Genomic DNA, 11338 nt, shown 5'->3' on the forward strand with positions numbered 1-11338 from the left:
CAGCATGTGCCCCTCTCGAACACGATGGCAGCAATGACCTATATTGGCGAGTCGCACATTTAAATAATTCCAGCTGCTATGTGGGACTTCTTTTTCTTTGTAAAAAAGAAAAAAATTAGCAGTTTAAATCACATCATTATTCAGAGAGGCTGAAAATGGAAAAATGTTTAAGGACCCTCCCCCCCCAGAAAAAAAAGGAAAAAAGGAAAAACAGAAAATGAAAATAATTGTGCGGTTTGCCTCACTGCCCGCCGCCCCCAGCCCGCCCCACAGCTGCAGCCTGCCGCACGCACGGTAACCGCAGCCGGGAATCCCCTGCAAGGGAAGCGCAGAGACGGCTTTAATTTCACAGCGACTGGAGCGATCTCGCAAGCCAACGTTAGCTTCTGACTCACCCAAATAATTAAAGCTGGGGAATCCCAGGTACGCTAACGTAATCCCAGCCTCGGGGCCTGCTTCGGCTCCTGGAGAAACCAGCGCCGAAGCAGGACCAGCCGGCTAAATTAGAAGAGCAGCTGCTGAAATGCCGGGCACCACGGAGGCTAAGGCACCCTTGGGGCAGTGCTAACGACCACGCTTCGTTCCAACCGCCCCTGCAGCCTTCAATCACTGCAAACTGAAGTCTATACGTTAACTAATTTAAAAACGGGAGGTTACTTTAGTCTTGCCTTCTGGCCAAACACCCAGACCATAGGCTTGGAGAGCCATACKGGCTTTTCCTTCCCAGGAAAAGCACCACGCTCGTCACGAGCGCAGAGTCGTTCTTCAGCTCCGACCGCCCCTACGCGGAAGAGCTGAGCACAGAGCCCCGGCTCGACCCCCAGCCAAGCAACTGCAAAGTAMCAGCACTGAGAAACCAGCAGAGTGTTGATGCACAGGAAAAAAAAACTCAGATAAAACAAATAATATAAATGGAACCGCTTGGAACACGTCCAAGTCTCTGACCAAGCATGGGCATGGCAATTGCTCGAGTAAAAGATGCAGACAACAAATCCAAGTTCGGGACCACTTGGAGCTCATGCACGTTTCGGGGTGTACTTTTATCTCATGCTCAGTATTGCGACACTCTAAAATTCTTAGCATCAGGAGTTCATTATAAATATTTAGAAACACTGAATGATAACAGTGGTGAACTTGCTCACGTTGCTAACACACTGGATGTAATTGTACATTAAGCACCAGCAATAAGTTTCCTTTTTGCCAAACAAGTATGTCAGACAAACATCTGGTTGTAGACAACATGGCTTCTGCATCAAACTAACACAGTTCTTATAGACACAGTCACACACATACACAAAGTTACATTTCAAGGCTGGATATACTGTTTAATAATGCCACTGCCCCAATCTACTTCAATAGCTGCAGCAGCATTTGTTTGTTGGGTTGTTTTTGTTCGGCAAAATTAAAGAAATATTGGCAAACAACACACATTACTCAGCTGTGTTATTATTTCATAGCCCACTGACTGGAAGATGCTATAAGAATGTGCAGCAGACTTTCTGGGTCATGTCAGACTATGGAAACATTCCTTACAAAAATACTCTCCCTCTGCAAAGTCAGAATTACTCACTCTCTGAAAATATATGAACAAAAAAATCAACAGTGAAACAAGAGTAAAAATAAGCCCAAAGCATGGTGACTTCCCACAAGAAGAGCACGGCCTCTGAAATCATCTTTCCTGGCAGACACAGTTGCGATCAAAGCTGGAAGAAAAAGAGTTAACACTGTCTCAGAAAAAAAAAAGAAGGAAAGTAAGGGGAAAAAAAAAAAAAAAGAGAGCCCATGGCTCTTGTCCGGCAATCATCACGTATTTTTTTCCAGTGAAATAAACATCTTTCTTTCTTTGTTAGGCACTCCAAGCTCATGGCACTGATGTTATTCCAACATTCACTTAGCTCAACTTCTCACTGCCTGCATAATTTTCTTTTAATTAAGACTGGAAACATTCTGAAAAGCTTCTTTGGGTAATGCACTTTGTGTGTTGTTTTTCCATCAGCTGGATTGCATATTACCAAAGAAGGCTGTGGAGAGTATTTCCTGTAGTAAGAAAAGATTCTGTTGAAGATACAGGGAACACTGCCCTAGAAAGTCACTTTTTTTTGTTTTTTCAGAAACATTAAAAAAAAATTGCAAAAATAATAAAAGCAAAAGAAAAAGAAACCATTCTTCAAGTTGTTGGCATGGTGGAGTCCCGCTCAGGCTGTCTCGTGAGCTATGTGTCACCCAGGGCACCACTGCTACCCCGTCCCAAGAAGGATGCGCGTCACCAGACAGACACTGCTTGCTCCAAGAAGCCACCTCTTGTGTTTCTTAGAGCGCACCTGTACTAGCTGTGTTCTGCTGCATGGTGAACACTGAGCACAGCACACAGTCAGCTCCTTGACAGTGTTGGCTTTGGACAGAAATGCCGATCTTCCAGCCATAAAACAGTTGCAGTAGTAAGAGCCATCTCCAGCCAAATATCCACAAAAGCTCTGCAGAATGGTCCACTTGCTTTTTGTCCTTGTAAGGAGATGTGCTGTTTACAAGTAATACAATTAACCAAAGGAAAAGAAAAAAAGAAGACCCTACTGTACAATATTTACATCTAGAGATGCGGCCAATATTTGGTCCATAAAATCAATTTAAAAAAATTTCATACAGGAAGTGATCCAGTCCTATAAGGTCTGCCCAGCATCAGCTGTTGGTAAAGGTCCTTCCAGGGGAGGCCTCAGGCCTGTAGTCATATTTATTCAGTGTACTGGGGTAATAGGTTGTCGTGTACACGTTGGTTTGCTGCAATGGGTAGAAGTTGGTCCTGTCATCTGGTATCAAGTTGTTCTTGTTAAGTGTCTGTAAAAGAGAAGAGGAAATGATGGACATGGAAATGGTGTGTCAGAATTATTCTTCTCTACCTGCAGATACCTCCCTCTCACCTGCCTTCTCCAGCATGGTCTCTGTTGCGGCCACCACCACCTTCCCTCCGGCTGGGAGAGTAAGATGGTATATCGCAATCTCTATGGGGGCTAGTCTGTGGGGGGACCCACAGCTCCTGCCAGGTCTCCTTTGGTGGATCTCTGCTCAACTATTACTAGGGCTAGAATCCAGGGTCTTCTCCAGAGACCCGGAGTCTCCTAGTAGATGGCATGTTGACTKATCATCAAAACCATGCTGGGCCTCCACAAAACTTGGTGATTAATGCTAGTGCTCAATCTAATCTCTTCCAAAACGTTCTCAACATAGCCTGCAGCTCCCTCTCAAACCAGTTGCCAAGTGGCAGCTTTTTCTCTTTGGAAGAGCAGGTGTGCATTTACCTGATCTCCATCTCCATTGGTAGATATCCAGGTTTGGACCCCCCGATATTAAGTGTGTCACTTCTGTAAGCTACAGTATAAGTAACAAATCATGGTCACTTTTGGAAAAACTAAAATGACTTAAAAAAATAACAACCATGTAACAAGTGTTGTCAACAACAACATAAAAACGAGAACGACAAATGTCCCTTTTACCATTATAATTTAGAAATAAGTGTTCCTCTCCCTCCCTTCTCCCCCCTTCTGTGTTATGCAAGAATGAACTATTATTCTTCCCACCAGCAAAAATTACTATTATTCTTCCCTCCCGCCTTGGGATTAAAACCCATTGCTATGCCAGCCATTACCTATGCACAAGAATAAATCCTSATTTGGAGGATGCAATAATTGTATGAAACTTTATCCTTCATCTTCCTAGTCAGCTGATTTGAATGAATTTGGCTGCAATTTTCGAGGAACATTTATCTCAGTTCTTTTTTTTTCAAATAACCCTTGGCTGAAATGACTTAGATGTGCTTCTGGCCTAAATCACCCCTATGCACCCTTTGGGGGGTTGTGATGCTGCAGGGCAGAGAAGTCACGCCTTTGATGTGAGCATCAACACGAGGCGTGTTACTGCAGAAGCCTCATGACAGTTGCACAGCACATTTCCAAAGAGGGTATGAGTGTCTCTCCTGTCTGGAGCAGAGAGGTGGAGGGGTCTAGAGTGGTAACGAGTCCTAGGACCTAATGGTTGTTCTGCTACTACTCGATGCTTCTGGGGAAAGCTTTTCACCTTAGTTTCCCTTTGAGACAAGCAGCTCATACCCTATCCAGCTGAGGGCAAGATGGAAATGAATTAACTAATGTTCAAAACCATCAAATACCCAACTCCATTAGCTTTACTCCATTAGCTTTACTCACAGAGGAGCCATAGCTCACCTGGGCAAGCGGTTTCCTATGCTCTTCAAGTGAAAAAAGCAAATCACAAAGGGTCAGATTCAGCTCATCTCACTTCAGCCACCTAAACTTCAGGCTCCATCGGTAATCCAGGGAGAAGCCTCCTTCCCATGTGAAGGCAGGTGTGGATGAAAACTGCCTTCTGGGAGAGCCCCTGTCTCCGCTGTAGTCTGGGAGCAGCCAGGCAACTAGCTGGCAGTGAGAGTCCAACTTTTAGAAGGCTACAGGTAGGTCTTGTCCTGTGCAAATAAGTATGGCACAACTGGGGCTTAGCCACACGCCAACTGTTATTGCTTAAATGACCAGAGCTACGGCTAAGACCACAGGCAGTACCTTTATGTTCCAATTTCATTTTAATCAAGCAATCTTACTGCATGGGGAAGGGGAGAGGAGGAAGAAGAAAAGAAAACACTTTCTTTTGTTAGCAGACCCACAATTACAGCTACCTTGGGAACTGTGACTCCCGGTTTCATGCGAGGTGCTAAGAGGAAAGCCTTTCCTCTGGCAAAAGTAACCTGGAAAAAATAGAGCTTCCTAATTGCAAATCGTGAAAAGGAAAATGCTTTAGAGAAAATTATTAAACAAATCAATAGACTTGGACTGTTTTTCTAACCAGGGATGCAGGAGCTAAGATATATTGATCACTGGAATTGCTATACCTGAGTAACTTTTTGGACAACAGACAACACCTGAAACATCTCATACATGATACCAGGAGGAGAACTGTCTGGTCTGACTGGGATCTCTCCCTGCCTGGACTCTATAAGATAAGCTCACAGCACATCAGTTGCAGGAGCTGAAGAGAGAATTTGTATAGGCGTGCTCAAAATGACAAATACTTCCACAGTAAGAGAATTTGCGCCCTTTGAAATGAAAGGAAGAAATAAAAAGAAATGTCATACTTTGCTCTTAGCAACCCAAAGAAATACTAAGATAGCATAGGCAATAGTCTGCTACTTTGTACTTGAGGCTGGGAAACAAAGGAGTCAGGTTCAGCTCTCTGCTGCTTGCTATGCTTCCTTGGGAAATTCAATTAACTTCTCTGTGCTTCAGTATCTTCTGACCCAGCTTGGTAAAAATGCTTGAGATCCCCTGGTATAAAACACTTTGCTATGCATTACAACGGAGCATTTGGGGGGAACGGTTCTCTGGCAAACACACACAYCTGCTCACACCAGGTGGACATGACGACTGCTCATTCCTTATTAGAGTCCCTAGCTCTGGTGCCTACCACGGGCAGCGCAGTCCCCCCAGCCACGGACCTCCGCAGTGGGAGGAGGAGGCCGATTCCCCACCGTCCCTCTCCCCAGGCTCTTGGCCCGTACCAGGGCGGCGAACACCACCCTCACACCTGCACTGGCATACAGGGGAGAGCCACTGCCGACCTGAGGAGAGAAACCGCTGCAGCAAGGCAGTGAGGAGCAGGTTTCGTGTGAGCAAGCACTCAAAGGACACCCACGGGAAAGATGCTCAGCAAAAACCGCAGGATAAGAGCAGCCCATGAAAGATGTTTTGGCGAGGGGGCCCAGCATCCAGGGCTGGTCTGGGTCATTCTTTGAGACAGTTAAGATTAAAGACATGCCAAAGTTAAAACCTCTGATATTTTATAATGTTGACAGTCCTGGTCTGGGATGGCTCAGGATCATCTTGATCTGAGGATGAAAATCTCAGGACACTACTCTTTTGTTTTTCAGCTGGAAAAGCTGCACGAGTTTCAACATATCCCACAGTGTTTAAAACTAGCTCCTTACAGAAGACTTAGCATTTAATTAACAAGATTTTCATTCTGTTTTCCTCTCTCTTGTCTTACTTTCATATAACATTTAATTAGGAAAAAAACCCCACAACTGTTCCTTTGCTCTCTTTGGTTCTCATGGAGGGCTTTATATCTTAGGGAAATACCTTATGAAAGTGGTTTAACGGAATTTATAATGTAATTAGCTGCAAAGAATTTGTCTCCAGAAACACTGAGATGGCAGTACCGTCCTAAATCAGCATGATCAATGCGCACTGCCTTAACATTTCCCCACACAAACTTATTGTCTGACTCATTTTAATAAATAGATGATTAGGTTCTCTGGCACTGGAAATATTGGTTGGCATTTTGCAAGAAGGAAAACCATGCAGCAGTGAATTGTAGAGCTATATACACACACACACTCACACATGCACAGCGCAAGAAGAGGACCGCAGTTAAATCTCTCAGTGTGGGCTCTCTTCTATTTTATTCAGAGTTTAAGCCTTTGCTCTCTTTTGGCTATTCCTCAATGTGACGGTACACAGAGATGGTCAAGGACATTCCCTTTGGAAGATACTGTCCCTACACTGTATGTGTTACATGGTCAAGGTCAGAGCCTCCCAAAGCACCAGAGGTTCTGTAGGGACAAAAAAAGCCCGAACCACCCACAGACATTTCAACCAATATTTATCAGTCTCAACAAGAAAGATCAAGAGTTGTCACCACCTCACAGCTACAATCAATCACAAAAACATCCAAAGAACAGACTCCTGCTCACTGGCCAATCCCTAGGARCATCTTCCCAACATCACTATGGTCAAGAAATGGTTGCTGAAGACAATTTTCAATAAATCCTCTTAGAAGGACCAATCCCTTGGTGTTTTAGTAGGGACTTATTCATAGCTGTAGTAACYAAGCTGTCTAGAGTATAGTGAGTGCTAGAGCTGAGTCTGTCCTCAATGTGGGTTTCAGAGGTTAAAGAGAGGCTGGTCGAGCCCCACAGCACCATCATCTGGCTCCAGACCTTCCTGATGACATTTTTCCTGAAACTCAACCTGCTTTTTATTTCCGCCCTCTTACTTCCAGCCTCCTCCCACATCGAACACTAATGCCTCCTCTTGCTGAGATGTACAACCCCCGGCATTTGTGGCTGAGCAAGTGGAATCAGGCTACCTCAAAAGCCAGCTCAACCTGTACTGCTGAAACATCACGTGATGCAAAATCTCTGTGCCACAAATGGCAGGATACCTGTAGGATGTGCTGAGAAAAACATGACCCATTCAAACAGTGCCAAGAACCTTGATGTGCATCAATCAAAAATATTTTTACCAGCTTCCTCYCATCGTGTATGAGCCATACCATCCTGGTACAGTTGATATCATTTATTTTTTTCCGGTCTACTCATTATTCAAATACTCATTTTGGTCTTRTTACTGGCATATGACTAATATGCAAAAAGAATGGGTTCCAGGTATGCTGCTCTGTCAAACAGGAATGTTTTCAGACAAAGAAGGATGAATATGGCTTTAAGAAAATGTGAAATAGCAACACCTTTTTTTCACTATCCGTCTCAACTAATCCAAAGGTACAATCTTGTTGCCAGTGAATTCTATGTTTGTACCAAGTACAACAGAATATTGAGTATTTCAGCAACTGTAATATAAAAACAATTAGTTATCACTATTACTATTTTATTAGCAGTTAATTAGAACTGAAACAGTCTAGGAAAGTATACCAATATTTCATCTTGTGTGCTGCTCTAATCTCCGATATTCATATAGGAGGCAAAATACTGACATACACACACAGCCTGTTCCTTCCAAGGTAAAGCCAAGTGCCCGCTGTGTTAAACATGATTGCACTGTGCCATATTCATATATTAAATTTTTCTCAGCTTTTACTATTGATATTTTCAGTCTTAGTCATGATTCAGATTTCCCATTTGTTGCTTTTTCTCCAGCAATGCCTTGCCACTACTGCTCCAAGTTCTGCCTTTGCTCCAGATCATTAAGTCATAATCCACTGACCTACTTGCTTACATTCTCCCAGATGTATCAAAACATTTTCATGCTTAACAGTATGGGAGTTCCAGTACTATTCCTGTCCTACAGCTGCATGCTCAAGCTGTATAAACAGTTCTGACTCACATAAACAGCTCAAATGTTTCAATTTTCAATAAACAATCATCAAAACTGCAAAACTTGATTTAAAAATGAACATTTCCCCTCCAAATTAAAAAGGACTTCTATATCCTTTCTGGCAAGCAAAAATGAAAAGGATGGTTCTAAAAGCATTTTCATTTGCAGTAAGATTTTCCTCCTGTACACATACCACCAATATGAAAAAGGGGCTATAAAGTAGGGGTAATTGCAACAGAATGAACTACAGTGACAGGATTTCCTTGACCTCATCAYGCAGAGCTAGGTATGCTCTTAGCGCTCCAGATTTTCTTTTCTATTTTGGGGGCTTTCCGGGGAGAGTCAGGAGTTTCTTGAGGTTTGTAAGCTAATCTTCGCCAGCTACACAGCATCAGAGTCCCAGTGAAATCAATGGAGCAAAAGCAATTTCCAGCAGCCTAACAATTTGCCCACTATTTGTCTGTCACCAGGTGTTATTTCAGTTCTTTCACCTTCCACCCACAACACTTTTCTCCTTACAAATATAAAAAGAAAGAAAAAAAGTTGGGTGACTTTTCTGGGTGGCTTCAAACCACCAGGTCTAGCACTTAYGGTTCAATAATCATCACTTCGTCCTCTGCATCAGCTGAACAACACAGCACACGGCATCTTTCCAATAGTCATTCTTTGGCAAAGATGTGCTACGTGTGTCAGGACTRGGTGCTTGGAAGCTTCCGTGTTGCAAATTTTCTGTAATGTTGAACCCACCGTTGTATTACAGGGAAAAACCTTTCCCTCCTCATAAAGTGAGCAGAGGCACTAAGGAAGCAAGGGCAGTCACTCCAGTAAATGTTAACCTGGGTCATCCACTGTGGACACAGGCAGAGGTCTAAAATTAGAGTTTGGGTGCCGGATAGCAAGCTAGTACTCAAACCACTCCTCTTAGCAATATGCAGATCAAGCTGATGTGCTTGGAAACCTGCATCCGGCCTCTGCAGAAATCAATGACAAAAGCCCCACAGAGTTCAGCTGCACAACTAGCCCTGAAAGAAATAGTGTTTCCAATTTTCCTTGGAACAGTATCCAACAGACATCCTGTAGTAATAGAGTTAGATGGCCATTACTCTCCCTTCTCTCCCACAAGAAGGGAGGGATAAGAGAATTGTGCAATGATATAGCGAATCCAAGATCCATCTTGTAGCTTCTTCTGTGTAGCTTGTAAGTTGTATATGTTCTTTGCAGCAAAATTAGATTGGGCAAAATGCCATTTCAATGCAGATCGGCTGTTTTATGGAGCTAGCTCTGCCTCCTTGTTAAAGGATGTTACTCTTCAAGTTCTAGGAACATTAGCCAAATCAATATGGGTTGTGGAAATACATTAAGAAGCACTTCCCACAGCTTGTACTTCTCTGGAAGTACCRAAGTAGAGATCTCAGAATTATAATTAAGCAGTAAATTTAGAAATAATTAGCGTAATAACTGCATTTCTACAAAATAAACCATACAACTAAAATCATCTCTTTTGGCAATAACTGACATCAGGAAAATAAATGACGTCTGGCCCACCCACGGGCTCCCTTTCCTCCGATCAACCGGATGCCACTACACTGCTGTGCTTCTCAAGCCATGCATCACAAACAACCCTGGAAATATGGAAAGCTGCCAAGTATTTACTGCAAGCTGTAAGTGATTTTTAAGACTTCAGTAAATCCTTCAGGTTTTTCTTAAAAATTTGCTTAGTGTCTGATGGTACACAAGCTGTCTCATCGATGCTTTTACAAAGGCTGGTGAGCTCTGCCCACACCGAACTGAAAGGTAGCGCTGCCAGGATTTATGTATTAAGTCATTCCACTGAATTCACTAAGGTTGTTTGCAGCATTTACACTGATATTTAGATGTACAGATGACAAACTTTTGGTCTTCCCACTTGAAAAGAGATACAAAAGAAAAAAAAGCCACTGCGAGACTAAACTAACGATTGTACGTTCCTTTTGGATGGAAGCTTACCGTATTTTTTTAGACTGGAAGTTCTTTGTTCACTGTTATTGGTAAAAAAATTAAGCAGTATCTTTGTGTTTAGCACCCCCCAGACGACAGCAGCATTTGTAGATGTGCTCAGGTTGACAATGGAACTGACATTTAGTTATGAGAAAATGAATAACTTCCGTTTTCTATGGTTGTTTGAAAATAGCTATTTTATCCTTATACTTGGGAGGGAGTGCAGTTATATTACTGCCATTTTAAACTTACCAACCCCCCTCAGGGTTGGCGACGTAAAGGACCATAATCAGAAAGATGCTTTGGCACATCTCTGCCTTCAAGCACGTAGGTAAGACGCCAAGACAAACTGTAAATAACAATAAGGCAAACTGAAGTGAGGTCCTGCTTAGAGCTAGATCCAGGTTTAAGTACTTTTCTGAACTGGGAACTGATGGCCAAGGAGTCAGTGGAAGTCTGCCCGCTCTCAAGTGCAGGTACACAGCCCAGAAGTGTGTGTCGAGCCCTGGCTTGCCAGGAATTTGGTGGTAGCAACACCCATGATATTGTGTCCAGACAAGAAAGAGAGTTCAGGGCTGCCCTAAGCTGCTACCCAATATAGCTGCAGGCTACATGTATTGTAGCTGCATATAACAATACATAGCTATATGCATAGCATACAATATATAACAATATATATACATATATAACAATATAATACAGCAGTGTATAGCTGTAGGCTACAYTGAGCAGTACTAGCTACACTAGACATGATCTCAGCTATATGGGGAGGTATAAACTGTCTCCTCACTGCCCTGCTACGACGCTTCAGTGTATGTCCTTCCTCCCCCCTTCCTGGGCCACTCTGGCATGCAGCAATGGTACTGCAGAGGCAGATCAGCTGAGATACAACACCCGTCACTGCGCATGCTCCAGCACCCAAACTAACTCACCGGAGGTATATTAATTATCTTCTAAAACTAAGCTAAAGAGTTCACTTGGGTGCAGAAGACCATCTATACCAGCTGCGGTGGGGGCCTCGGCTGATGCACGCGAACTAGGAAGGCCCTGGCGACAGCCTGCGGGTCTGTCCGGAGAAGGCAGGTTTCACCGCCTCGTCGCACCTATACTGGAGCAAACATTCCTGAGTCGTCAGATTGCCTCAGAGCTGCTTATTCTAGGGAATTACAACTGTAAGTCATGTAGAGTGGTGCCAGCCCACAGCACTACATTTAGACTCAGAATTGCAAAGGTGTAACTGCAGTGATGCAAAA

General features: G+C 43.4%; 1 protein-coding gene across 3 annotated transcripts in view; it reads right to left on the reverse strand.

The window, feature by feature from the left end:
* Positions 1–1304: 1304 nt before the first annotated feature.
* The window catches only part of SEMA5B (semaphorin 5B), a 185624-nt gene continuing 175590 nt past the window's right edge, over positions 1305–11338 (reverse strand). For 2 of the 3 annotated variants that reach the window (XM_085311013.1, XM_085311014.1), the window contains exon 22: positions 1305–2832. In XM_085311013.1, the coding sequence (XP_085167139.1) occupies positions 2677–2832 (156 nt within the window). In that variant the 3' untranslated portion in view covers positions 1305–2676. Of the gene's footprint in view, positions 2833–3293; positions 3364–11338 lie in introns of all 3 variants that reach the window. The other variant, XM_085311016.1, reaches the window with a different exon arrangement.

This window comes from Rhea americana, unplaced genomic scaffold (assembly GCF_003343005.1).
Source record: "Rhea americana isolate MKP2758 unplaced genomic scaffold, rheAme1 scaffold_33, whole genome shotgun sequence".
Lineage (NCBI taxonomy): Eukaryota > Metazoa > Chordata > Aves > Rheiformes > Rheidae > Rhea > Rhea americana.